Source organism: Triturus cristatus, chromosome 1_2 (genome assembly GCF_964204655.1).
Source record: "Triturus cristatus chromosome 1_2, aTriCri1.1, whole genome shotgun sequence".
Lineage (NCBI taxonomy): Eukaryota > Metazoa > Chordata > Amphibia > Caudata > Salamandridae > Triturus > Triturus cristatus.
Window position 1 is genome coordinate 962,497,770 of NC_140580.1, and position 24,584 is coordinate 962,522,353.

The 24,584-nt window shown below is 44.4% G+C and overlaps 2 protein-coding genes across 2 annotated transcripts in view; one reads left to right on the plus strand and one right to left on the minus strand.

The window, feature by feature from the left end:
- LOC146868456 (discoidin domain-containing receptor 2-like) overlaps nt 1–24,584 on the plus strand; it is a 445,309-nt gene that overhangs the window by 16,589 nt on the left and 404,136 nt on the right. The window lies entirely within an intron of this gene.
- LOC146868457 (zinc finger protein 862-like) lies at nt 962–2,602 on the minus strand. Its single transcript, XM_085624122.1, has one exon. The coding sequence runs from the start codon at nt 2,600–2,602 to the stop codon at nt 962–964; it is 1,641 nt and encodes a 546-aa protein (XP_085480248.1).

A 24,584-nucleotide genomic window follows, 5' to 3' on the forward strand; every position in this document is an offset into this window, starting at 1 on the left:
ATGGGAAGTAGTACTTTAAAAAAAAGCAGAAGTGGGAGGTTGCAGGATGTATGTATTAAAGAAAGGGAAGGTAAATAATAGAAGGGACTCAAAGCGGAAGGTAACACGTGGAGTGTGTTTAGTATGAGGAAAGTGTAAATGGTTAGTGGGAGTAGTAAAAGTAAAACAAGCATTTGCAATGCAATAGGTCTCGCATTTACGAGAGTTTGAGTTATTGGCATTGTAAATGACAATGCCAATAGCTTAAATTTAAGCGCTGGTGAGGCGTTACCACACAGTACCGGTGTTTACAGGTCAATAGTTTGCACTCTAGTGTCATTTTCATGCTGATATTATCAGGTCAAATGTAGACATGGACACTGGGAAACTTAAGGGAGCAGGGACACCAGGAGACTGGGACGAGGCAAACACAGACTAAGGGAGATATATACTAAGGGACACATGGAGGACCCTGAGCACGCAGTGAGACACGGACTCGGGAAGACACTGACAAAACGTGGATTACAGAGGAGACTGAGAGATGGGGGTGCCATGGATACTAGGAGAGACTGCAAGGCTGGGGAGATGCGGCCACTGGGAGACATACACTAGTAGATGGGCACACTGGGATACAGGGAAAGGCACTGGAAGAGCTCACACAAACAGCAGGGGTGTGGAATTTTCCAAATAATCTAGTTGTCCAAGGGACAAAATGCCACTGAGATCTACATGTCCTGTAAAATCCACTTGTCCCACCTACCCCCGTTCCACAACAAACCAAAGGGCTCCGGCTGACAGAGAAACATTAATATATGTTTGCTTTATTAAAATCAGTAAACCATTGAATGCTGTGCAATAATAATGCTAAAGGAAAACTTGTCAAGCGATATTATAAATCCCTTTTCATCCAAACATATAGAAATACAACAATAAACGATCTTGCATGGCACAGGAATCTGCTCTAAAACTAGTACTTCAACAGTTATGATAGATGTGGCCTTTTATGTCCGCACACATGCTTTGTGCCTCCTGTTGTAAGCCAGAGATCAATAGCTCTGCTGGGGTCATAATCCTCAAAGTTGGGTCCTTCTACCTTAAGAAGCATTAGGTCTTGGAGAACATCTTGATTTAACCGTGTTCTTAGTGGATTCTTAATGATATTCATGGCAGAAAACACACGTTCAGCTTCTGCTGTAGATACACTGAATGTGAACATCATCTCCACAAGCTTTAATATATTAGTCAACGAGTAAGGTTTTGTTGCTAGCAGGGTGGAATATGCAGGCAATACAGGAATACCTTTGGTCTGAAAGCTTTTCATATGGGTTTTAAGTCCACAAAACTCCTCTACAATTGCTAACCTCTCGTCTGTGGTGAAAAGTACCTCAAAATGTTGTACAATTGCCTCAATATCAGAGAGCCCATATGTATAGAGCTCCTCTCTACTTTCTGGCCACAGTGTATAATCAAATGCCTGAAAACCTTGAACTGGCATGCTATTAAAATTTTCAAACCTCTTATCAATGTACTTAATCATACTGTCAATGAGTTCACTGTCACTTTGGACTGTTGCTGCTGGTGGGCAGTGTCCTGATAAATTTATTTCCCAGCCATCAGTAGAAATGTGTCCAAACTTCTTTTCTTCAGGGTGGTACAGTTTTTTAAACTGCTGCATATATTCACCCAGCTCACTCTTTAGGCCTACTAGGGTCAACGCACACCTCTCTACAGCAGGTGGAACATGCAATAAAAGCAGTTCATTAGACTGAAAGAATTCTGAAAGCTGAGACACTGGCTTCAGAACATCTCTCAGACTGTAAAGGTTTTTTATAAATGTAAAACTAGTAACAACTGAGAGGTACTTTTTTGCCTTCGCAGCAGAATCATCACTACCAGCTGCGACCTGTCCCAAGTGTAGAACCACTGTCTGCAGGTTTTGTTGCATGGCTGCCAAAGCCCTGGTTTTGCTGGAAACCCATCTAACCTGTTTAATATCAGTGAAATGTGCAAAGTTTTCATCAATTATTCTTGAAATTTCTTTGGCATCTCTTCGCCTCTTAGGACTATACCAATAGAATTTGAAAATCCATTTCAAAGTTTGCTCAAACTGACAAATAGAGGGATGGGATTTTACAGCATCTAGAATCCCAAGCTGAAGCTTGTGAGCTACACAATGGAACGGAAGAAGAAAAGGAATGTCTTTCTTTAGGAGTGCTGCAACCCCTCCCTTAGATCCCATCATAACTGCAGCACCATCGAAATTGACAGCTATTAGTGATGGACCTGGATGTTCTGCAGACCTTATATCTACTAAATCCAAAGATAACCTTTTAATTCCTTTAACTATACCGTCCAGAACTCCTTGAGCATGTGCATGTTCAAGTGGAACAAGATCTGCAAATAGAGTGTAGGGTTTCCCACCATTGACTACTCTGACCAGCACAGTTTCCTGTTCAGTGATTGCACTATCTGTACTTCCGTCAGCAATAATGCAGATGAAGCGAGAATTTGAAACTATTTTTTTGATGTCCTGTCGAAGTATATCCGCCTCACATCTTATGAACTCTGTGGCTTTTTCGCGGTTTGCATAATTTTCTCCTATATCCACACCTGCTTTCTTCATAGCCCTACATAGGGTGTCCATGTCTGAGAGTGGCTTACCTTGTTTTGCAATTAGGTAAGCATTGTTAAACAAGATGGTCAGTTTCTTTCTTTCTGTTTCCTTCAGTTTTTGCAGTGCTTGCATGATGAGGGGCTGCTCTGTAGGGACACTGGAATTTGAGGTACTCGCTGTAGGGGTCTGACATTGCAAAGTGGTTTCTTTCATTTCCTGGCGGTGCCATGAAACACATGTCATATGTGCCTTACTACTTTCATGAGCTCTGATTGGTTCAATGCGCAACTGGTCACATCCACTTAAGAATGCATTCCTACCGGAACCCGAATAGCTGAGTGCTATAGTAGGATATTTTTGGCAAATAGTGCAGTACATTTTTGGTCCTTCCCCCTCCGGACTTTCCTTCAGGGCTAGCCATGGCCAGGATTCCACCCAGTGTGACTGAAAAACTCGTTTTCTTTTTTCAGCGTCATACTTTTTGTTCTTAGTTATGTTAGGATTCTGTGCAGTGCTACACGGCCCAACGGCCTCAGTTGTTTTTTTTGGGTTTCCTTCTCCTGGGCTATCTTTATCACTGTCTTTACTTTTTTTGAATCCAAAGCTAAATAGACTTTGTTGAGACATATTTGCCTGTCAACTGGACAAAAAGTGATCAAGTATGAGACTACTTAATTCAGTTTAAAACTCACTGTCCACAAATGTTGAGTTATTTATAGCAACAGACTTGTCGTTTCTCAGATAGGAAATTACGCTAAATCTTGAATGAGGTTTCCTCCTACATTTTTCCAAACTTCGAGAATCAAGGGTTGCTGCTGCCTGCTGCAATGAACCTCTATGCTGCCTCTATGCTTCGTAGTGATTCTGTTTCATGCAAAGTTGTGAACGCACAGCTGGTGCTACACTGGCTGGCACTCTAGACCTAGAAGCCAAGAAAAGAATGTACACTAAGAACAAGGATTTGAGCTTTGGAAAAGTACAAGCTAGCTTTCATAAACTTTAATGCAAAACTACCATCCATGTTACCAATAAAGAATAAATGAAAAACATTAGAACTGACTGCTTGAGAAAGATGATTGATGGAGTAAAGGAAAGAATGAACAAAGAAAATAATGAAAGGTAAAAGAAAATAAGGCAAAAAGAAAGGAAAGAAAAATAAAGAATTAAGGAAGGTAATAAAGAAAGGAAAGGAAAAGGGAAGATAAACAGGAAAGGCAGAAAGCCAGACGTGGTGAGCCCTACTCCTTGCGAATCGGTAAGTTATCGAAAAAGAAAAGAAACAGCAAAGTTGGGAGCTTCCTAATAATAAGAATCGTTTTTTCGCCAAATGTACCCTCTTTGCATTTGCAACTTTAATCAATTTTGTAATGTATATTTGTCGGTGTGTTTATGCAGTTCTGGGCTGAAAGTAATAGTTCACTATTCTATATTAGGACAGTTAGGACTCTTTAAGTTATAAATTACAAGTCACCAACGGATGTCTCTACTGAAAGCATTAATCTGCAGATCTGTTTCCATCCTATGCACTCTCTGTAATCGACTTTGTACATGTTCTTTACCCCCTTACGCACTTTCACTAACTTCACCGAGGTCACAACCTCAACTATACAACTCAACTATACAACAGGGATCTCCGCTGGCGTTTGTGTGTTTATTCATGCATGAGTGTGCGTGTGATCTGTGTTTGTTTTTCACTATTGACATCGCTGTACAGGGGGCCTAAAGCACTTGGCAAGGGGTCTCAGACAGAGAAAAGACACGTAGGAGGTCGTGAAGGGTGGAGGTCGCACGCGCAGCATGTTAGCAGCAGTGTACGATGGCGGACGTTAAAACCTGGTGGCCTGCCATACTCTCCTGCCAAGAAATACAACTGACTTAAAAACACAAGCCGGCATTGAGGAAGAGTCGGAGCAGAAGAGCGGCGCCAACGTGCGCATGTTTTATGCACAAGTACACAGGGAAAGTACAAACAGGAAGGAACAAACCTGTGCCCAGATTTGTTAGGATCAGAGGTAGTCTATGGAAGATGAAACGAGGGGAGTGCAGGTCCACCGATGCAGAGAAACGTATGGCCTTTAAAGGGAGAAAGACTGGGGGGGGGGGGGTTGATCTACGTGCACCGGATGCAAACGAACCTAAGGCATATAAAGGGGAGGAATTGGGGGTTATACCCCAATGCAAAGGATCTAACTGGTAAATGTGGTTACACATCAATCGAAGCAAGGTAACGCCTAGCCTTGAAAGGGAGAAAATGGGCGGGGGCGGAACGAGGCATTAAACTGATTCACACCCATGCACAGAAACATGTGGCCTGCGCGGCCTGTGATGGAAGAGGGGCGAGTTTCGGGTTCAGACTCTGGTGCAGAGGTCGAGGAGGACGGTGTTTCGAGTCCACATCCACCGAGGCACCAGAACCCCAAGCTTCACTCTAACCCGCCGGCTCATCCCGAGATGTGCGCCTCCTAGATAAGATAGCCGGGAAACAACGCCACCTAAACCACAACGATACAAAATGTGACATTTAATTATTCTGCAGTAGCCTGTAGCCTGGAGGCAGATTAACATCTCAGTAGTGCAGCTGCCAACACACGCCTCGCGGGAGGTGTGCGACTGTCTGCTGGGACCGCGGCGACACTTGAAAGCAAAGAGAGCACAGGAACGAAGCTCACGGCGACAACACACGTCCAAACACAAAGAGTGCCCGATATGCTAGCTAAGCTCGCTAGGTCAATGCACCTGATGCAGGGGCCGGCTAACCTCACCCAGGCGCACTTGATGCAGAGATAACCTCACCCAGGCGCGACCTGCATTTCCAGTGTTGCCGACCTAGCCCGCCATCTTCTATGGTCAATGAAACCCATACCACAGCAATGCGGTTGTGGTGGAGTTTTAAGAGCTTTGGTAATTGGTGGCTATCCACGTTCCAGTTAGTGCAAAGATAGTGGTCTCTTAATTGACACTGACACATAACTTTTTTTTTTCTGTCTTGACCGCACATACCTATAACTTCTGAAGAAGACGGACCCACGAGGCACAGCAGGGCAGGGCGGGTGAGCTGCGTCTGCCAGTAATGGCGCGGAGGCTACGTCTGCGAAAGCACGTACGTACGCATGTACGTACGCTCTTGGGCGAAACCATTGTCCCCGCATTAAGCAGGTGGCATTTGCAACCCCCCCCCCCGTACTTTGCATATCAGTTGCCGCGCTAAGCTGCAATACGCGGTTCATAGTATTTTACACGGCCAGACACTATCTTTCCCACATCGTCCGCGGCGACCCTGGCTACTGATAACGGCGCACCAGGGCGCCGCGGCACAGTTTGGGAGCCACTCTAACGTGATTAAAAATATCTAAATGTCTACATGTCCGTCGGACATAAATAGACAATAAATCTTCTTGCCCGTGAATTAAAACAACATGGTTCGGGCGTCGGGCGATATGATTCCCCCACCCCTGAAACAGTACGCCACAGCCCAGAAACACAACATAATCTGATATATAAATACAGTATATCGCTTACTACCCCGACGAGGCGTTGAAATGTAGGAACACGCAGTGACAGCATAGCATAACATAGCACTGCCCAAAAACTGTCCGAGTATTGAATGGCCCAGAGCCTTATGCGACTAAAAACATCTAAATACCCGTAGCAAGCCATTGCATATAACATAACACAGCATGTTATAAATGCATAACTTACTATGACAACTCACGGCAAACATACAGACGTGATGCAAAAATATCATAACACAGCACAGCGTTAAATCGACATAAGTAACATGCTGCTTCTCTTTCATCTCCTGTTAACTAGGTTGTTAGCACCTCGTAAGGCTGGGAGAGGCACTGGAAAATGATCCCCATGCTAGATATAATGAAGTCATTGAAAATTGTGCACACTATCCTTCCAGCCCTCCCCGGGGAAAATATCACCCCACCGCGCTCACGACGGTAGAGGGAGGGAGTAAAGTGACAGGTGGGGATATTAGAAAGGGAATGGGGGGTGCAAATGGGAGGAGGGGAAGAGCCCACGCAATTCTTTGTTCTTCTTTCTCTTAATTTGCACTGCTCTCTCTCTCACCATCTCTTCTTTTCTGGGGTGGGGACCTTCTCTCATTAATTATCATTAGAGCTCTACTTGTGCTCATTGTCTCAATTCATATTGGAAAGATATAGTGAAGTCAAGTTTCTGGTATGTCCTGTGTATAAGGAAAGGTGATTATGTAATGACACGGGATGTCTGTATACGATACATGGGCATGCTGTCAAATGATGATGAATGGTATATTGGCGTCTGTGTTCTGTGGGAAGAGGGAGTTGATTACAGTTAGAAGGAGAAAGGAGACCAAACAGGACCTATCGTGCTTTGGCTTACATCAAGGGCCTAACATGAAAAAAATAATGTACCTACTACCAGAATGGCTTTAGACTCCTGTGTGATGACCCTGCCCTCCAACTACAACAATGTAGCATGGATTTGTTAAAAGAACCCGTGTGAAAATGCAAAAATTGCAACATAACATTGGTGTTAGTTAGGAGCTCGTCCTGACAGAGAAGGAATCTGTAGAGGAGAGAGGCCCTGTGACCAGGGGGCGAAAGTCTGGGGCCACCACCACCAAATCCACCAGCAAAAGGTATCAGCATGGCTGGTGACCAAGAGCCTCGTGAGGAGGGCTGGCAAAGAACAGAAGGCGAGGCCAAGAAGTCAGCTGAGTGTGGTGAATCCGCTTACTGAAGAGCTCAAAACACAAGGTCTTAAACATGGGACAGTAAGAAAGCTTATGTCTGTGTTACACACTTGCCACCGTAGCAGAAGCATCGGGCTTCTTGATGAACGGAAAACATGCTAACTGAACATCAGAAATACAGCCTTGGTGACTGACTATTTGGATGACTAGACGAAGAAAGAAACAGCTCAGGATTTTGGGGGGATTATAAGGTGGACTTCCCCTTGGTGTTCATGTCCCTTCCGATAGGCGACTGTTGCATGTAATTTAAATTCAAGCTCTGCGCACTCACAGGCTCAGCCAGGTGCACGAGACCTGCTCATCAACAATGCTATCAGGAGAACTTTCAAGATCATAGGGGACAGCAACAGGACCGATAGGTGTTTGTCTAAGCTGCAGCAATAAACAGGCCAACCCAATAACCCTAAGAACCAGGGTAATGTCAATAGATAAAAAAAAATAAAGAAGAAGAATGGTTCACTCAGGAACAATTCTTTTTTGACGTACAGTGTTTGTCTAGGTCAACGGAGTTACAACGGAGATGACAGGAACTTGCTATCGGGTGCAGCACCCGCTAGTACTCTGGTGTGAGGGGTTGGCCGTCGATGAAAGGGGGCTTACTAATGGTCATGGAGTGTAACGAAGGACTACTCCACTTAGTAAACATTGTCATGACAGAAGAAGAGGATGGGCTAGGAAGCAGAGTCCTTCAGCGAGTTCATGGGCAACAAACACAAGGGAGGCCTGTGGCGCAGATTACTTTCAGCTTGGAGGGGGCAATGAAAAGGACGTTGAGTAATTAATTATTTATGGTTGTGTCAAGTGCAGTGAGAGTTCTGGGTATGAAGGATAACAGCAGGAGCATTATATGATGCTATATGTTGCGATTGTATTCAGTCTCTTAGTTCAGTACAGTTTGATAAATGTAACTGTAGTACTGGAAACATTGATTTGAAATGTCTTTCCCAAGAGTTATAAACACATCAACATGTGAGTACAGGGATATTTATGATAAGGGGAGGCAATGATTTTTAATGCCATGTTTTGATACACTTGTTAAGCTTTACATTTTGGGGGGAATTTGCAGTTTTTGAAAAGTGTGCCTGTGTATTCAATCCTTCCTTCACTCTCAGGGCCAGGCTGCCCCTATGGTGAATACGCTATGATCAATACTCCATTCATTCTTTTCCTGTGAGCTTTATAAACCGGGTACTACTTCAAACTTCAGAGCCTAATGCACACCATAGAAAAATGGTCATACAGAGTTTTTCTTGGCCACACTACCTCTAAACTGAAGACAGTCAGGCCTCCTCAGGCAATCTCCTTTCTTGTGGACTTGTGCGAGTTCAAGAACAGCCTTGGGATGGGATCTCTCCAAAGAATGACAACCAGGTTACCAACCTTCTCCGATCTTAGTACCCACGTCTTTTCCCTTTGCCTGTCTTTTAATATGAACTTGCATATAGTAGTAACAAGGGTTTAGGAACAAAGAAGACACGTTCAATGTTTAAAAGTGAAAATTATGCATTGAATGGTTTTACTGCGGGGGTGCCCAAAGTAGGTCCAGGAAGGCGGAGACCAGGTTTTATTTTTATAATAGCCACAATAGATGCATTTTTCTAGGTAATTAATTTTAACTCCTTCAGCCAGCCGGAATTTTTGGTCCACAAAAATTGGCATGGATCCCAAACTCCGGAACCTTGTCAGCATATTCATTTTTAGTGAATTGGAGTTCCAAATGTAATGCAAATGGATGGACGAGTAGTCAGTCCATTAAAAGACAATGCAAGTTCATTAGAAAATCTTAAGAATGCATTTGAATAATGAAAAACAAACAGTGTAAAGAAAAGATTACAGAAAGATAAACCTAATAACTGAAAGTAACAAAATAATGTAAATAAAGCATGCAATCAACCAAAGCACCGAGAGGAAGCTAAGTCAGGTGCCACATTCGAGTGCAACGAGGCCAAAGCTGGAAGAACTTAAAAAAATTCTCAGAAAACTACAGGTTGTCTAGATGCAAGCAGGCACGGCTGGCAGGGAATGTCTGCTTTGTTTCTGGGCGTGAAGTTGTACTTTGACGGAGGTCCGGAGCCGAAGGAATCTGTGCTGCGTTTGGCTCGGAGGTCACTTCTCTGCAGCGGTGTTCTAAATGTAGGTTCCACACTGGATGACTGAAGCAGGCAACAGGACGCAGGCCTGAAAGGCCTGACAGTGAACATTGGCATGTCTTGGTGTTTTGGGGAGGGAAGTTCGTCTGGAAGTCAGGAATGGCGTATACCCCGTATGGGTTATCTTTTAAAGAGTCACTTGCCACTACCAGCATGTGACGTGATTATGTATGCGCCCACCTCTTGCCCCACAGTGGGAGACATCAATTCATTCCAGGGCGTTTATGAAACCTGATAGTTGCTTCCCTGTTAAATGGATCCAAAAAAGAACAAGCCCGCGAGTGGTGCGCGCGCACCACAGAGGAGCGGGGGCGAGGGAGCGCGGCAGTGAGGACACCGATGCGCATAATAGACACCGATGGGAATGGGTGGAGCAAAGGCGGGACATGCGCCCGCCTTTGCCCAATTGCATGCCTTATTTTTATTTGAAAACACGCTAAAGCCAATGGCAGCCGGCAAAAGTAAAACCACACGCACGAGCGTGTGGTTAGCTTTCAGAACCCCCTACATGAGGTCTCACGCTGCGCGAGCAGTGTTACGCACTGCAACGCTAGGCGCGAGACCTAAAAAGGAGTAAAGCAGGGGGTCACAAGATGCACATTCACGCAGTAATCCATACTCTCATATACTCCAAGGAGTTCACAGATACCTCTAATCCTAGTTCCTTTATTAATGCACACCACTTGTCTGGCATGTGGGTGATACCCAACCCTGTAGATTTAGTATAATTGATCGTAAAACTCTGAGAATCTTTCTAGATCTTGGATGGGAGCTGAGAGTAGTGTTTCCGGCCTCGTAAAAAAGCATAAAGTATCTTCCTCTAACAAGACAATCTTGTAGGTGGTGGGGACGAGGGGGCACCCCTGGTGTGTACCTCTACCTGTAATCCGAAGGGTGGCATTTATTTCATACATCTGTTGTTCCAAACCCACCTCAAATATACTGTGAGTGAGGGTGTACCCTGGTGTGTACCTCAACCCGCGCTTCAGAAATTATGTATTCTCCGCACCGTTGACGGTTATATGAGATTAGCTTTGATACATTGTTTATTCTTTGGGTTTAGGGTTTTTTTATCCAACAGTTTTAAACATATCGCCAACCCAAACTATTGAATGCCTTCTCCCCATCAAGTGGGAGGAGGAACATTCATGTATCAGTCTTAGTGTCCACCCGGCAAATATCCAACACTAAACAATATTGTCTCGCTCCTGCCTACTCTTTATAAATCCAGATGGTGTCGGTGTAGGGAGAGGTGTGGTGCAGCAGCCAGAGTGGCTGACTCCGGAGCACGGGGCTCACGGTTCGATCGCCAACAGCAGCTCAGCTCAGCATCAAGTGACATTGGGCAATAGCTCACCTAATCTCCCGGACGACTCCCAACACCTTGAAACCCTTAAGGGTGATATGTTCGAGCTTTACAAATAGGAATTATGATTATTAATATAGGGTGGCCATGTTTGCTTTAGTCGCCTGACAAGAATCTTTGTATATTTTTTCTCATTGATGTTCAAAAATGCTATCGGTTTATAAGATTCACATAACTCGGGGTCTTTTCTTGGCTCAGCGATCAGGACTGTTTCCGATTCCATCAAGATTCTCGTTACCTCTGAAAGGCAGTTTTTTCTGCTGTTATTCCTTTAATTTGTCTTCCATAGATATTATTTTGGGAGTTTGTGTGCATTTTCTGTAGAAGTGGGTAAATGAAAAAATGAGCCAATAGTGGATAACCGGATGCACGAGTAACAAAGTGCCAACATGATGGCACCTTGAGTGCCTAAAATCGTCAGTGATTAAAAATCCATTTTAATTTACAAGCCAGACCTATTGACATTGCTAATACTTGTTATGGTCATTTTAGGAGGCAGAAAATGGAAGTGTGCAGGTTGAGGGGCGTGCAGGGCAAGCAGTGTGCCTATGTGAGTGTATGATAGATAACTGGTGTGTCTGTGTACGTGAGCGTGTCTGTATGTATGAGTGAGTATAAGTTGAGTTGTGCCTGTGTGAATATATGATGAGCAGTGTTAGTGCATGTCGAAAGGTGTGCCTGTGCAAAGGTTGGCAGGATGCTGCTCGTGAAAGCCAAACATATTGGTATTGCTAATGGGTTTTCGTATAAGTATTCGTGTGCAGAAAAACACATTTTATGGCATGGTGCCTCTTTAAATCGGTATTTAAAAATGCATAATAGTTGAGATTTTTTTCTTTCTTTTTAAAGTCACACATTTGTGTGCACATTTTATTTTGAAAGCGTAACGCACCTTAATCTTGCTGTCAGGCTTCTGCATGCCGTTGCATGTAATCGGGGATCATCGTGCCTAACCTCAAATTGTTGAATTTTGCAAAGAACATTGACACTAAAACCACTTTCAGTAATGCAAGCTGAACTTTCAGCTCACAGCATTTCTTTAGAGCCCTCGCCCTAATAGTAAAGTATTTGATTTGAAGTAGTGAGTCATATATATGGGTGAACAAGATACATGCATATACATTGATATATAGAAACAAATCGTGACATGGTGGCAGAGAATCCTCTTTCACAGATCTGTAGTATGGTGCTGTAAACTTGCAGCCTATTGGGTCAGGCCTACTTTTCCATTGAACAAAATAAACATGAAAGCATGTTAACCTTCATCTGTGCGCCTGGATGGTATATCCCCCGGTTGTTTAGCAGTGTCTCAAGGAGTTGTGCAGTGTCTCAAAGGGTTGTTTCTATGTTACTTTTGTTTGGAACTGCGCATTACTTTTACCTTGCTTCATTAACAGAGCCTCCCGGGGTGGATCTCTCTTTGATTTTGAATGGACCCTGCATAGCATATGCCTCCAGGGGATGGGTCTTTGTTCACAGGTGGATAGACCCTACATGGTATGTTCCCCAGTAGTTTAACATTGCAGCCAAGGAATGTGCCTATGTCTCCTCCTGGTGGGCCCTTTATGTATAGTTTATATACATTGTGGTTTCTTAACAGTGCCTGCCAGTGTTGTGCCTATTTCTCTACTAGATTGACCCTGCACGGGCTATACCCTGGTTGTTTTACAGACCTCCAGGGGCTAGGTTTCTGCTGATAGATGGACTCCGCACAGTCTGTACCCCGGTTGCTTAATAGTGCATCCAGGAGTTGTGTCTTTATATATCCTGGATGCTTAATAGTGTCACAAGAGATTGGGACTATGTCGTTTTTAGGTGGCCCCACACTGTACCTACTCTTGCAGTCTGCAGTTCCTCCACGGTTTGTGCTTTTGTTGATCCCAGGTAGACCCGACATGCTTTATACCCTGGTTGCTTGCAGTGCCTCCAAGAGGTTGGGTCTCTTATCTGATGGTGGATGAACCCTGCACGGTATGTACCCTGGTTATTTAACTATGTGTCTAAGGGTTGAGCCTGTACTTCTGAGCTTACTCAACGTAGTACACTCCTTGTCATACTCACATTGTTGTGCACTCTGTGACTGTCTCAACGTACGTAGTACTAAACCCACCTAAAAAAGTAGATATACAGGGCAGTGTTGATATAAGTCTTTTATTGTTAAGAGAAAAGGTGATTTTTTCCTCATGGCCAGTAACTCCCACATCTTCAATAATCCAATCTTTGGCATAACCATTTCCCTATGATCTCAGGTCTCCTGTGTCCTGTTCCAGTGAGTCAAGATTGTATGTGGCGTGTCCTGCAGATGGACATCTGATGCAAAGGAACATACCTTATCATAACGTTTCTCCCACTTGTGCATGAGTTTCACTCCCAACTCTTTTTCTCACCTTTTTTGTGGCCATGTGTCTTATTTTGTGGAGATAAAGAAATCCATAGCATGTGGACAGCAGACCTTTATTTGAGGGCCATGTCTCAAGCCCTGTAGTAGCTAAGACTTTCACGGTGGGATGGAGGACCCGATCCATAATCGCCGTGTGAGTGAACCTCTGTCCCTAGAAGGCCATACTGGCCTCTGAGGTGTTCACAGAATGTTATTTTTTTCATTTGAGAAGGAACCCCCCATTAAACACCTCCTGTTCCTCCCGATTTGAAAGCTTGTTTTCTCTTTCGCTGGAGAATAAACCTGGATTATATGAGACAGGCCTACGTGGAGGAGGAGAGGATGTGAAGCCTGGTCTCAGGCACGCTTTGTTCCACCCCAGCATTATGACTCTGGTAACTGGTGAGGAACAGAGATCCCAGCCCCTTGGTCCTTTCCGCATTCGGGGCGCTTGCGAGCGGGGTGCACCAGCTGTAAGGTGGTCTATAAAGCACCACTGTTTGGGTGTCCACTCCCCCCTCTACACCCACCACTCTAGTAAGAATCTATATTGGACAGCCTGGAACTAAGATGTGATATGCAGATTTCCAGTCCTCCTTGTGTTGTTGAACAGTACAAAATATTGTTTGTGATTTGTGGGGTTGTAGAGTGCCATATCTAGGATTTAATCAAATCTTTCTTTAACTCTCTTAAAATTCTGTACTACTTGTCTTCACTGTTCAAAAAGATCTGGATACCACACAACAGCAGCAGTGGTTCTGTAACTCTACTTGTAAAGCTCCTTGGCACACTAAATGTAGCATTGGGAACTATGCGGTCTCTGTTTCCGTTATTGTTGTTATACTCTCTTGAAACCTGTCTACATCAAGGGGCGAGGGGTGTCCACAAGAATCTTGTGGGTGTAAACGAAAGAGAGACAGTCTATTGATCTCCAGATCATCCAGCATGTGCATAGCACGCACCAGCGACTAGTCTGGCATCTTGGCACTCTAACTGCCCATAGGCAATACAGAGTGAACAGTATGTTTAATTGGAGAGGTGTGTGGTTTGGGTAGATCCCATGTATGAAGATGTGTGTGGTTTGTGAACACATTCCATGCAGTATTTGCTTTAACCTCAACATATATAATTCACGAATCACTGCATGGTGGGTGTGCTACCCCAAAAATATACATTTGAAAATAAAATATAGAGTTTGAAAAACCCATAACAAATCAGGATACCATTAACATAGATAAGCATTCATATTGCCATGGTCACAGACATTTGAAAGCCTCATTTTAATGTTCTTACAGTAAAAAATATTTTTCATTCTAGCAATAATTTAAGTTACATGATGAGACGTACTGGAGAACTTTTATTTATCAAACTGTCATCAGACAAAACACCAGATGTCTTTAGAACTATTTTTTACACGAAGTGTATACCAATTTAACAGTCACCAGAATGCATTGTTTGATTTATTTGTTTTAGTTACCTTGCTGACAATAATATTAGACAATTTTTATTGGGACCAGATTGTGAACAGCCATGGACTTCATGGTATAGCCATCTAACTATATAACGCAATTGGTCAGATTGTGGGGTCAATTCTCTTACTCTAGCTATAGTCCAAAACTTGAAGTTCACAGGTTCAACTACAATGTGTATGGATTTTTCTTCTTTAAACTCTGTTTAGACCATAACACCATTGTCCACTAAAAAGTAATTTCTATTTTGTAAATGACAATTTGTGTTGAGTTCAAAGGGTATAGTAGGTATATGTCCAGGACTGCCATTTAAGGGAGTTATTGGAAAACGTCTTCCAACTTCTGACTTGCTGTATTTAGTAAATATTTAGGTTGTGCATGGCTCTCATTGAGAATTATCAGTGTGAATGGATGGATTCTAAATCGAGTAATTCACAGCCATGACGTAGCAATGTTGGGTAACAGAACTTGTTAACCCCTATTGCTACCTCATTAAGGAATTCCAGGCTTCTCTGACAGGGCTCTCAGAGAGTCTTCAGAACAACATTGAAAATCAGGGATCTCAGCTTCTGGAGGAGGGGCTAAGAAGTCACAGAGAATGGTGGGGGTGAGTGGCCATGTATTTTTTAGGTCTCGCCTGAGCCAACGCATGCCCTGCTCTGGCGAGACATTTAGTGTGTGGGCTTTAAAAAGCCGACCACAGCGTTTTGTCTGGCATAGAGCGTGCGGTTACGCGCCCAATGACGAGCAGAGGCGCCATCTGGCTTTCCTCTCTCGTCATGGTGCGCGCACATCGCACACCACTTGCCAGCCTGCTTTCACTTTTGCCGTCGCGCGCGCGTGCACCACTCGTGTGCTTTTTTAAAATTTTCTTTTAGCGAGCGCACACAACTCCTGGGCATGTTTTTTAATTCAGGCATGTTTTTCATACAGAAAAGATGGCTGCGATAAAAAACAAAAGTTTGAGAGTTGGCAGCAGCACCGCGGATCACTATCTACTCCTTAACAAGCTTTTTAACATTCAAAGAGGCAATACGTTTACAACCTCATTGTTTATCTCTATTTGTTTTGAACTACATTTATTCCAGTTTTTTTATTTTTTATTTCAAACTGGATTCAACGAATAAACCCCTGGCTTCCTGAAATGCGTTAGCACTCATTAGGTCATTGATATTAGAGTTACCTTGGTCAGTAGACGCCAAAGATGTGGCTTGTGACTGTATGCAGGCTTGTTGCGGAGTCAAAGCATGCTTGCTGCTTCTTTTCAAACTGCTGTAAGGTCTGCATTTGATTAAGAAAAGTGGAGGCAACTTCGTCGTGCCTTTGACGGTTCGTGCTATTTCACCGTGAGGAACTCGTAGGTGAATACATTAGCTCTCAGAGCATCGCTCCACTTGCTATACGGGTTCACTTCTTTCCCAGATTCACAAGTGTGCTTTTTCTGCCACCTACTGGATGGGCGTAAAACAGCCTTATAAAAAAAGCTGCACATTTCTATCCTATCGGCATCGTTAACAGGAAATGCCAGAAAAGGCTCCATATATTATGCCTCACTGGCCTCCTTCAGCTCTGAGAAGTGAACAATATACTGAAAAGAGCCATCTAAGCTGCACTCATCTTGTCTTTGTGTTTTTAGTTTTTGCAAGGCAAGACTTATTGTTAGCTTACAGTTGGCTTAAAGTACGGTGACCAGACGTCCCGGATTTCCTGGGACAGTCTAGGTTTTCAAGGATTGACCTTGCGTCCTGACACATTTCAATAAATTAACAAGCATTTGCAATGCAATAGGTCTCGCATTTGCGAGAGTTTGAGCTATTGGCATTGTAAATGACAATGCTTTTTAGGTCGAGGACCGTCCGGTCTGCCGAAGGCAGAACCGGAAGTCCTAGATTTAATGTTTCTGAGAGTGGCTCCTTAGCCCGCCTCTCTTTTTGCCTCTCCTCCATTGGCTGGCTTCCTAAACGGAGGCCAGCCATTGGAGGAGAGAGCCGTCCCTCCAAATAGGCTCCGTCTTTTTCAGATTCGGGGGCGTGTTCCTTGCTGTTCTTTCCACCTTTTAGCCACGCCCTTTTTTAGGCGTGTTTTTCTCTCCTCCAGCCAATGGTAAGAGGAGAGAAAAGAAAAACACGCCCCCGAATCTGAAACGCCTCTGCGTTTCTCCGAGGCATTTCTGCTTCGCCTCGGAGAAAGGCGGTGGTGTGCTTGTTTGCTGATGGAAGGATGTCTTGGACGTAATGCCCCCACACACTGACGCGTAAGAGTTGCGCAGCAAAAAGTTTCCAAAGTCGGGGCTTACCTGCAGTCCTCCAGCCAGGTCTCAATCTTCTCATTGGGTACGTGCTTGTTTCTGCTCTCCCACCTCCTTCATCACCAACTCTCTCATTTACCCTATCCGCTCGTGCGTCCTCCTCCTCCTCCACTCCTTTCCATAGTATCTATTTGCCGCCAGTTAGTCACTTTTTTTTTGTAGTGTTGGCGGCCCCGGGCAGCGCAGGTGCAAACTTGGACCCCATTCGAAAGAACACCTGAGAAGAGGTGAGCCTGGAAGTGAGTTAGACAGGGGCTCTCTCCCCCGCCCCAAATCCACTCCCACGGAAAACGTCAGGCGGGAGACTGCTCTTGCAACGCCGCAGCAGGAAAGCGGCGGCGAAGTTCGTTTCGGAAGTGACTGCTGGCCGTAGCAGAAAACAAAGACAAGCCGCAGAGGAATCGAGCCTGACGGGATTAACTTGGCTTCAACTGCGGTTTTGATTGAAAATGTGTTGAGTCTGCAGATGACAAAACTTGACAATTAACAAAACTCTACGCAACGCAGGAACTTAACATATACGGACTTAAAATATCTGCTCTGTCCGTGTGCTGTGTGCGGGTGACCGTGCTGCGCTTACCCCATGAATGATGCTTGCGTTGCTTCTGTTGCCCACTTTAGTCTGTTGTGCGGGAGGGAAGCTTGTCTGTGTTTTGGAAGAATCTGGTGCAACGGCTGCCACTGTCACGTGTGCGTGGGAAGTGTCACTGCTTCTGGGTGCAATACATTTGTTCTGCGTGTGAGGCGAGTTGGTACTGTTGTTGCGTGTGCTCTACATATTGAGAGATATGCAACAGAGCGAACAGTGAGTGATTAAGCTATTGACATTGCAAATAACAATGCCGTTTCTTTAAATGTTTTAAAAACAAAAACACAGCCGGTCATTTTCACAGGCTGAATGCCCCCCCTTCGCCCCCCCATGCCTGGCCAGAGTCCAGGGCGATACATTCATTAACACTTAAAGAGACCTGGGAGCTCATTGTATTCAAATGAAGCCTGCGAGCCCTTCAAACACAGCCAGACCCATCTAATCTGCCATCTTTGCGGCCTTTGTCCCGCTCGAAGTGGATTGCTCTCCGCTCGGCATCAAAAGGCTGCAGGCCGGAGTCTTCTATTAAGGGCTGATAGTGAGGACAATAGGACACTGCAACGCCGCGCGCTGGGGCAGCGGGGGCCCGCCTCAGAAATGACGAAACGTGCCCGCTCTGTCCGGTGCTCACGTTGGACAGGCGGTAAGCAGTTTTGGGGAGCAGGTTTGTTTTACAGTATCCGACTCCGAGCTAAAGCAAAATTGAGGAGCGTAGGAAGAGAGTTTGAAAGAAGGACGCAGATAACGATAACATAAATCAGCTACGTGGGGAGAAAGCAGGGGGAAAAGAACATGCAAGAGTGAACTAAAAAGATAGGACGTGTGGGTTTAGGGAAGAAAGAATCAAGAACTGGCATGAATAGTACTAGTCTGCAGCCCTGGCATTCGGCAGCGGCGGGCTCCTAAGAACAACTTTAGACCTTTGCACTATTTTAGCAAGTTAAGCACCCCAGTGACTCTGAAGGGTGGCAGGGCCCACCTTTCAGATCGATAAAGAAATGTGCAGAATTGTGAAAATGTCAGTGCAGTAAAAACAATATCACGCAAGCCACGGCAGCATGAAACCAAAAAAGAAAGACAATTGGCTAATTTCTCTGCAGCCTTGCGACGCACAGGCTTTACATGGTCGCCGGCTTTACCAACTGCTAGTATTTCAGATGGGCATCCGAAAAAAACACCACGAGGCAATGCTGCCGATAAACACTACAGAGCAGAACAAACTGCTCCAAGTGAGGCCTTCGGACGTGATCTCCTTAGCAGGACACACTGCTTAATTTATGTTATGAATGTATTGTGTTACACAAAACGACCTTAAACCAGCGAGGTTTCAAAGAAATGTGCAGAGTAGGTTTAAGAGAACAGCGTATATGCATTGACCGAAAATTAATAAAGATGCAGAGTAGAATTAGAAGCTCACAACCTCACAACTTCACTCTCTCTCACTCACTACCTCAATCACTCTCTATCTCACTCTTTCTATCTCACTAACTCACTTTCACTCTCTCTTTCACTACCTCTCTCTCTATCTCACTACATCACAACATCACTCTATGCTTATATATCACTACCTCATAACATCCCTCTCCCTCACTACCTCACTCTTTCACTACCTCACTCTCTCTATCTCACTACCTCACTCTATCTACCTCACTCTCTCTATCTCACTACCTGACTCTATATCTACCTCACTCTCTCTCACTACCTCACTCTCTATTTCAATACCTCACTCTCTCTCTCTATCTCACTACCTCACTCTCTCTCTGCTAATGCAATAGGTATCACATATGCAAAAAAAAATCTAATGCCAATAGAAATGACAATGCCATTTATTTAGGGATACAAAAATGATAAAAAATAATGAGCAATACCAATAGCTCTACCTATAATATTGCCGAGACCATTGCATTGTAAATGCTTGTTATTTATGTGTTTGGAAAACCTGCAAGCGCTGCGTAAACACGTACTTTGTACTTATAGTGGTTGCTTACGAGAAGCAAGACTGGCAGTAACTGCACCTCTTTTACTGCCAGCCTTGCTTCTCATAAGCAAGGACTATAAGTACAAAGTGGGTGTTTACACACCACTTGCAGGTTTTCAAAACACATAAATAAAAGGTATTGTCATTTAGAATGCCAATTGCTCAAACTCTTGCACATGTGAGACCTATTGCATTGCAAATGCTTGTTTTTCACTTTGACAGGTAGGAGAGCCCATTTTATGTACTGCTCTCCCATTAATTCTCTCCTCCTGTACAGCTGTTATACTCAAGGGAAGATGAATTTGGGGGCCATGCATAACATACATTTATAGATGGGTGAAAAGTGAATTACTGGGATTTTTTTCACCTCTGGATTCTGAGTGAAATTGTAAACAACTCGAGCTTCGCCCTCTTCCTGTGATTAGTAACTGTTTATTAGCATGCAGGCAAACTCATGTTTTCAATATTGTTAGAAACAAGTAACAATAACCGCCATAAAGGTCAAAGGTCAGGTCACTTTTCTTCCTCTTTTGCCAATTGGAGATGGAACAGTGGGCGTCAAATGATGTGTTGTGTGTCTGTTGACCCCATGGTTTTGGCTAAATTTCCTTTCTCCTTTTGTGATAGGTTGGTTTCTTACATTGAAAATTATTGTACCCACCATCAGAACATAAACATTCAGGCCCTTATTTTCAGTGCAGTGTAACTCGAGACTCGGGTGCAAACATCGCTCTGCGCCTGTGTCGTGATTTCAGGTTTTCCAGTAAATACAGAATTTCGCAATTTTTCCGTACACACTTCCCTGGAATAAGCCTCCTAGAATTTGTTTGAGAAAAACATAATTGGAAAAAGGCAAAACGTGCAGGCTGTGTTACGCCTCATCTTACATTTTAGATGCAGACCTTGAAATGGGTGGAAAAATAAAACACACTGTAAATACCACACATTTTGGCTATTATCTTTCACAGGATGTAGTATTGCCGCTCTCGGAATGCGGTTCTAACAGTGGTAAGTTTTGGCAAAGCCAATCGGGCTGGCTTTGATATGCTTACGCATCTACACATAGGAGTTTACAAATACTGTTTGCATGCATTGCATCCCAAATGGTGTTAACCTCATTAAAGCCCGACCTATCCTCTTAGCCAGTGCTGGCAAAATAGGTGGCACATAGGACATAAAGCATTCAGCGTGGCAAACACTGTGATGGTTAGTTTTCACATGTGAAAGGGCCATTCATGCATTCCACGGGAAGCAACTGCAAGAAGGTGTAATGATGCAACAAACAGAATGAGGTGAGAGGGGTATTTTACTTCCTGGGTGCACTGTAAAGCATTTATTTGTACATATATTTTGAAGAACTTGTTAGAATAAATCGCACAAACAGCTGCTCTGTTCAGCCAGACCTAAAAAACGTGTTGACAGTCTCCCTTGTACTTGGCAATAACCAGACTTCCTTCTGAGATCATCACGTGCAGTGGTTAGTACTTAGTTACTACATTCCCCCCCCCCTTAACTCTGTAGACGTCATTGGCCCCATTACAAGATGAGGAATGGGTTGAGTGTGATAGGCCCTGTGTGTGACCCGGAGATCGTGCCCCTGGGAGTGAGTCCTCCAGATTCAGCAGCTCCAACTGAGATTCCTGGAAAATGATCAGTCCTGAGAGGACGTGATAAGAGCCAGAGGCGAGCAGCAGGCTTTGATATTCACTCTGAAGTCATGTGCTGGCCCGGCTCACCGTGTGCAAGAAACCAACCCCCTTCGTGGGGAGGGCTGCCTTCACACATTACGAAATAATCCGCGTGTTTTGTTTTGTACTCGTCTGATTTAGTTCTCTTGGTATCTGAGGAATTCTCAGATTGAGGAACGCTCAGGGCGAGGGAGGGGGTGTCCAATCAGAATACAACTTTTTTCGGTCCTGTAGCCCCATGTAGCAGATAAACATCTTGAAAAACTTGTGACTTTAAAAAAAAAAACGTTATCTGTTGAGCGTGATTATTTCGAAGGATTTTTGGTTCGTCGTCTGAAATAGATCATTTTGAGATGCGCGTTAACGGTGTAAATTGATAACAAGCAAAGAAAGTCTGTATCAATGTCTTAGTCTGTGTGCATGTTCTACATAAGAAAGTCCAGGTTAGATAAATTGTACATTGACAATTGCACGTGTACCAAATGAATTGTTTGTGCTTCTGACTGAAGTTAAGTGAATGTCCCCATACCGCTGCACATGGATAAGGAGATATAGATGGATAAGGACGGCATGACTGCCCCAGCCAGGGACCCTGATGAGGATGCCTGGCCCCAGGGCTCAAAATCTGCAGGACAAATCCAAGAATTTAGGCTCCCTTGAGCCCTCTCGCTCCCATCTTTCCCCATGAGGTAATATAAACACTAACAAAGGACCCAATTCACAAAGCTAAACTTAGACTTGAAGTCTTAAGTTTACCTTGGTGAATCAGGCCCAAAATATGTGTGTGTATGTATATATATATATATATATGTATATATATATATATATATACACACACACACACACACACACACACACAAACACACACACACGCAAACACACACACTTCATCTGAATAAAACAAGGCGAAAACAACAAAAAAATCCAATGTACACAAGTCTAGGAATGAGTTTTTAAAGATTAAAGCAAAATGCAGTGCTTCGAAGTCTATAGCTCCAATTAGGGCTATCCGATCGCGCTTGACTAGGACAAATCCAAAAGTTCAGCCCGACTGCGATGGAGCACGGGCCGGATACAGGAATCACACAGATCCCCTTACAGTACCGTGGATGCGTCGGGAATCAAAGAAGATGCATCACGCAGAGGAGGTGAGGCATCGCGGGTTGCATGTGATGCGTCAATTCCTTAAGGCTGTGTAGGGTCGTTGAGCTTCTTCTCACCACTCTATCTCAGGAAGACTCATCAACCTGGTGATGAACCTTCGGAATATACAGGGCACACCTCAGCTCCCTTTTTGTGTTACTGTCTATAGTGAATTCACAAAGTCCAGCTGTCACCCTGACCCAGATGTGTATTCTAGGGACAGGAAGAGGCACAGAATGGTTAAAGTAAGAAAATGCCAACTTTCTAAAAGTGGCATTTGTAGATCTGCAGTTTAAAAACCAACTTCACTAAAATATGTGTTTTTAAATTGTGAGTCCAGAGACACCAAACTCCAATTTTCTAACTGCTTCCAATTGGACTTATAAAATGTTACAGTGCAGCTCCAATGCTAACCAGTGGGAGAGATAGGCCTTGCTGTAGTGAAAAACACATTTAGCAGTTCTCCACTACCAAGACATGTAAAACTCAAAAGCACATGTCCTACCTTTTAAATATACTGCACCCTGCCCACGGGGCTACCTAGGGCCTACCTTAAGGGTGCCTCACCTGTAATAAAAGGGAAGGTTTGGGCCTGGCAAGTAGGTTAACTTGCCAGGTTGACATGGCAGTTTAAAACTGCACACACAGGATCTGCAGTGGCAGACCTGAGACAGGTGTGAAGGGCTGTTCATGAGGGTGGCACAACCAGTGATGCAGGCCCTCTAGTAGCATTTGATCTACAGGTCCTGTGCACGTGTAGTGTAGTGCACTGTACCTGGGACTTATTGGTAAATCAAACATGCCAGTCATGTAGAAAGCAAACATACCATGTTTTAGAGGAGAGAGCGTTCTGTTTGCTGTTTGGGCCAATTCATGCACTTACGCTTTAGAAAGTTACTGAAAACTTCTTTGTTCAACAGAAAACATATCTGGCCTTCGGTTAATGAGCTGCATGAAACGTCGATATACGTGCGCGATGGAAATAACTGTTAACATAACAGATGTCCAAGTACACCTGTTACTTAACATCCATATTGGATTTGGCACATTGTGCCTCCTCTGTTTTCACTTGGTTGGTATGTTGCCTTAGCAACTCTCCTCTACAGCAGGACTGAAAGGCCATGATGGCTGCTGCAGAACACCGAATCAGTTGCAGTCCCTCGCCTACAAGTTTTAAGCCATGAGGTGCGGTAAAACGGTAATGCTGCGACATGCAACACCCAGGAATGCTGCAATAAAAGATTAGCACCTGGGAAAAGAGGCATCTTGAATCATCACAAATGTTTGAAACAATCCACTGTAGGCCAAAAAATGCTAACCTTTGGGTTTACTTTTTCAATAACTTGAAGTTTTAGGTTTGAATAATTTTCATGACTGTAAACATTAAAGGCCAATGGAATTCATGGAATATCCTCATTCCAGGTCTGTCTCATCTGCTGCTTTCCTGGTTAGCACATGAGGTTGCTCTGTTTCTTTAGAGGCGGGTCCTGCCTTAGGGCATTGGGGTGTTGCCCCACAGATATTTGCCCCCCGCTTCCCCCAGTGCATGTGACAGAATATACACTAATTGAAACCGATTAAAAAAGCTCGACTCGCGAATCAGCATTCAGCCACGGGCACGGCGGCAGCTCTGATGGGGTCGGGGCTTCAGTTCATTTGATAGGCAGGCACACATGGGTCGCAGGCAGCGAGTACCCAGCACCTAGGCCACAAAGTGTGCATGTCAGGATGGACGGCTACTTTTCTCCAGCCAGCCCTCCATGCGCACTAGAGGCTTCTCCACTCTGCACATTAGTGAGCGGGGTTTACTCAAAGCCGCAGACCCCCAGTCTCCTAATGAACGATGACCACTCAAGCCAGTCCTGGCACTTCTCTCTTCTGACGCAAGGAATCCACGTCAGAATTGGCTGAGCAATGTGGTTGCTGGATCCTAGGCTAGGGCGCTAGTGCACAGTTTGTGCATATGGCGCTGCGGGGTGGGAAGTTCTGTCCATGGAGCAATGACCAATTACTATAAGGGCTTATTGACTATTTCTGCCATTTGCTGGGCTGCTGCTCGGCCACTGCCTGTCTCCCCCTCTCGCCCCTCTCGGAAAGCGAGCGGGGGGAGTCAGACAACACCTGTGACTCTACAGCTGGTCAAGTCGAGCCTGGTAATAACATGTCCAAACTGGTT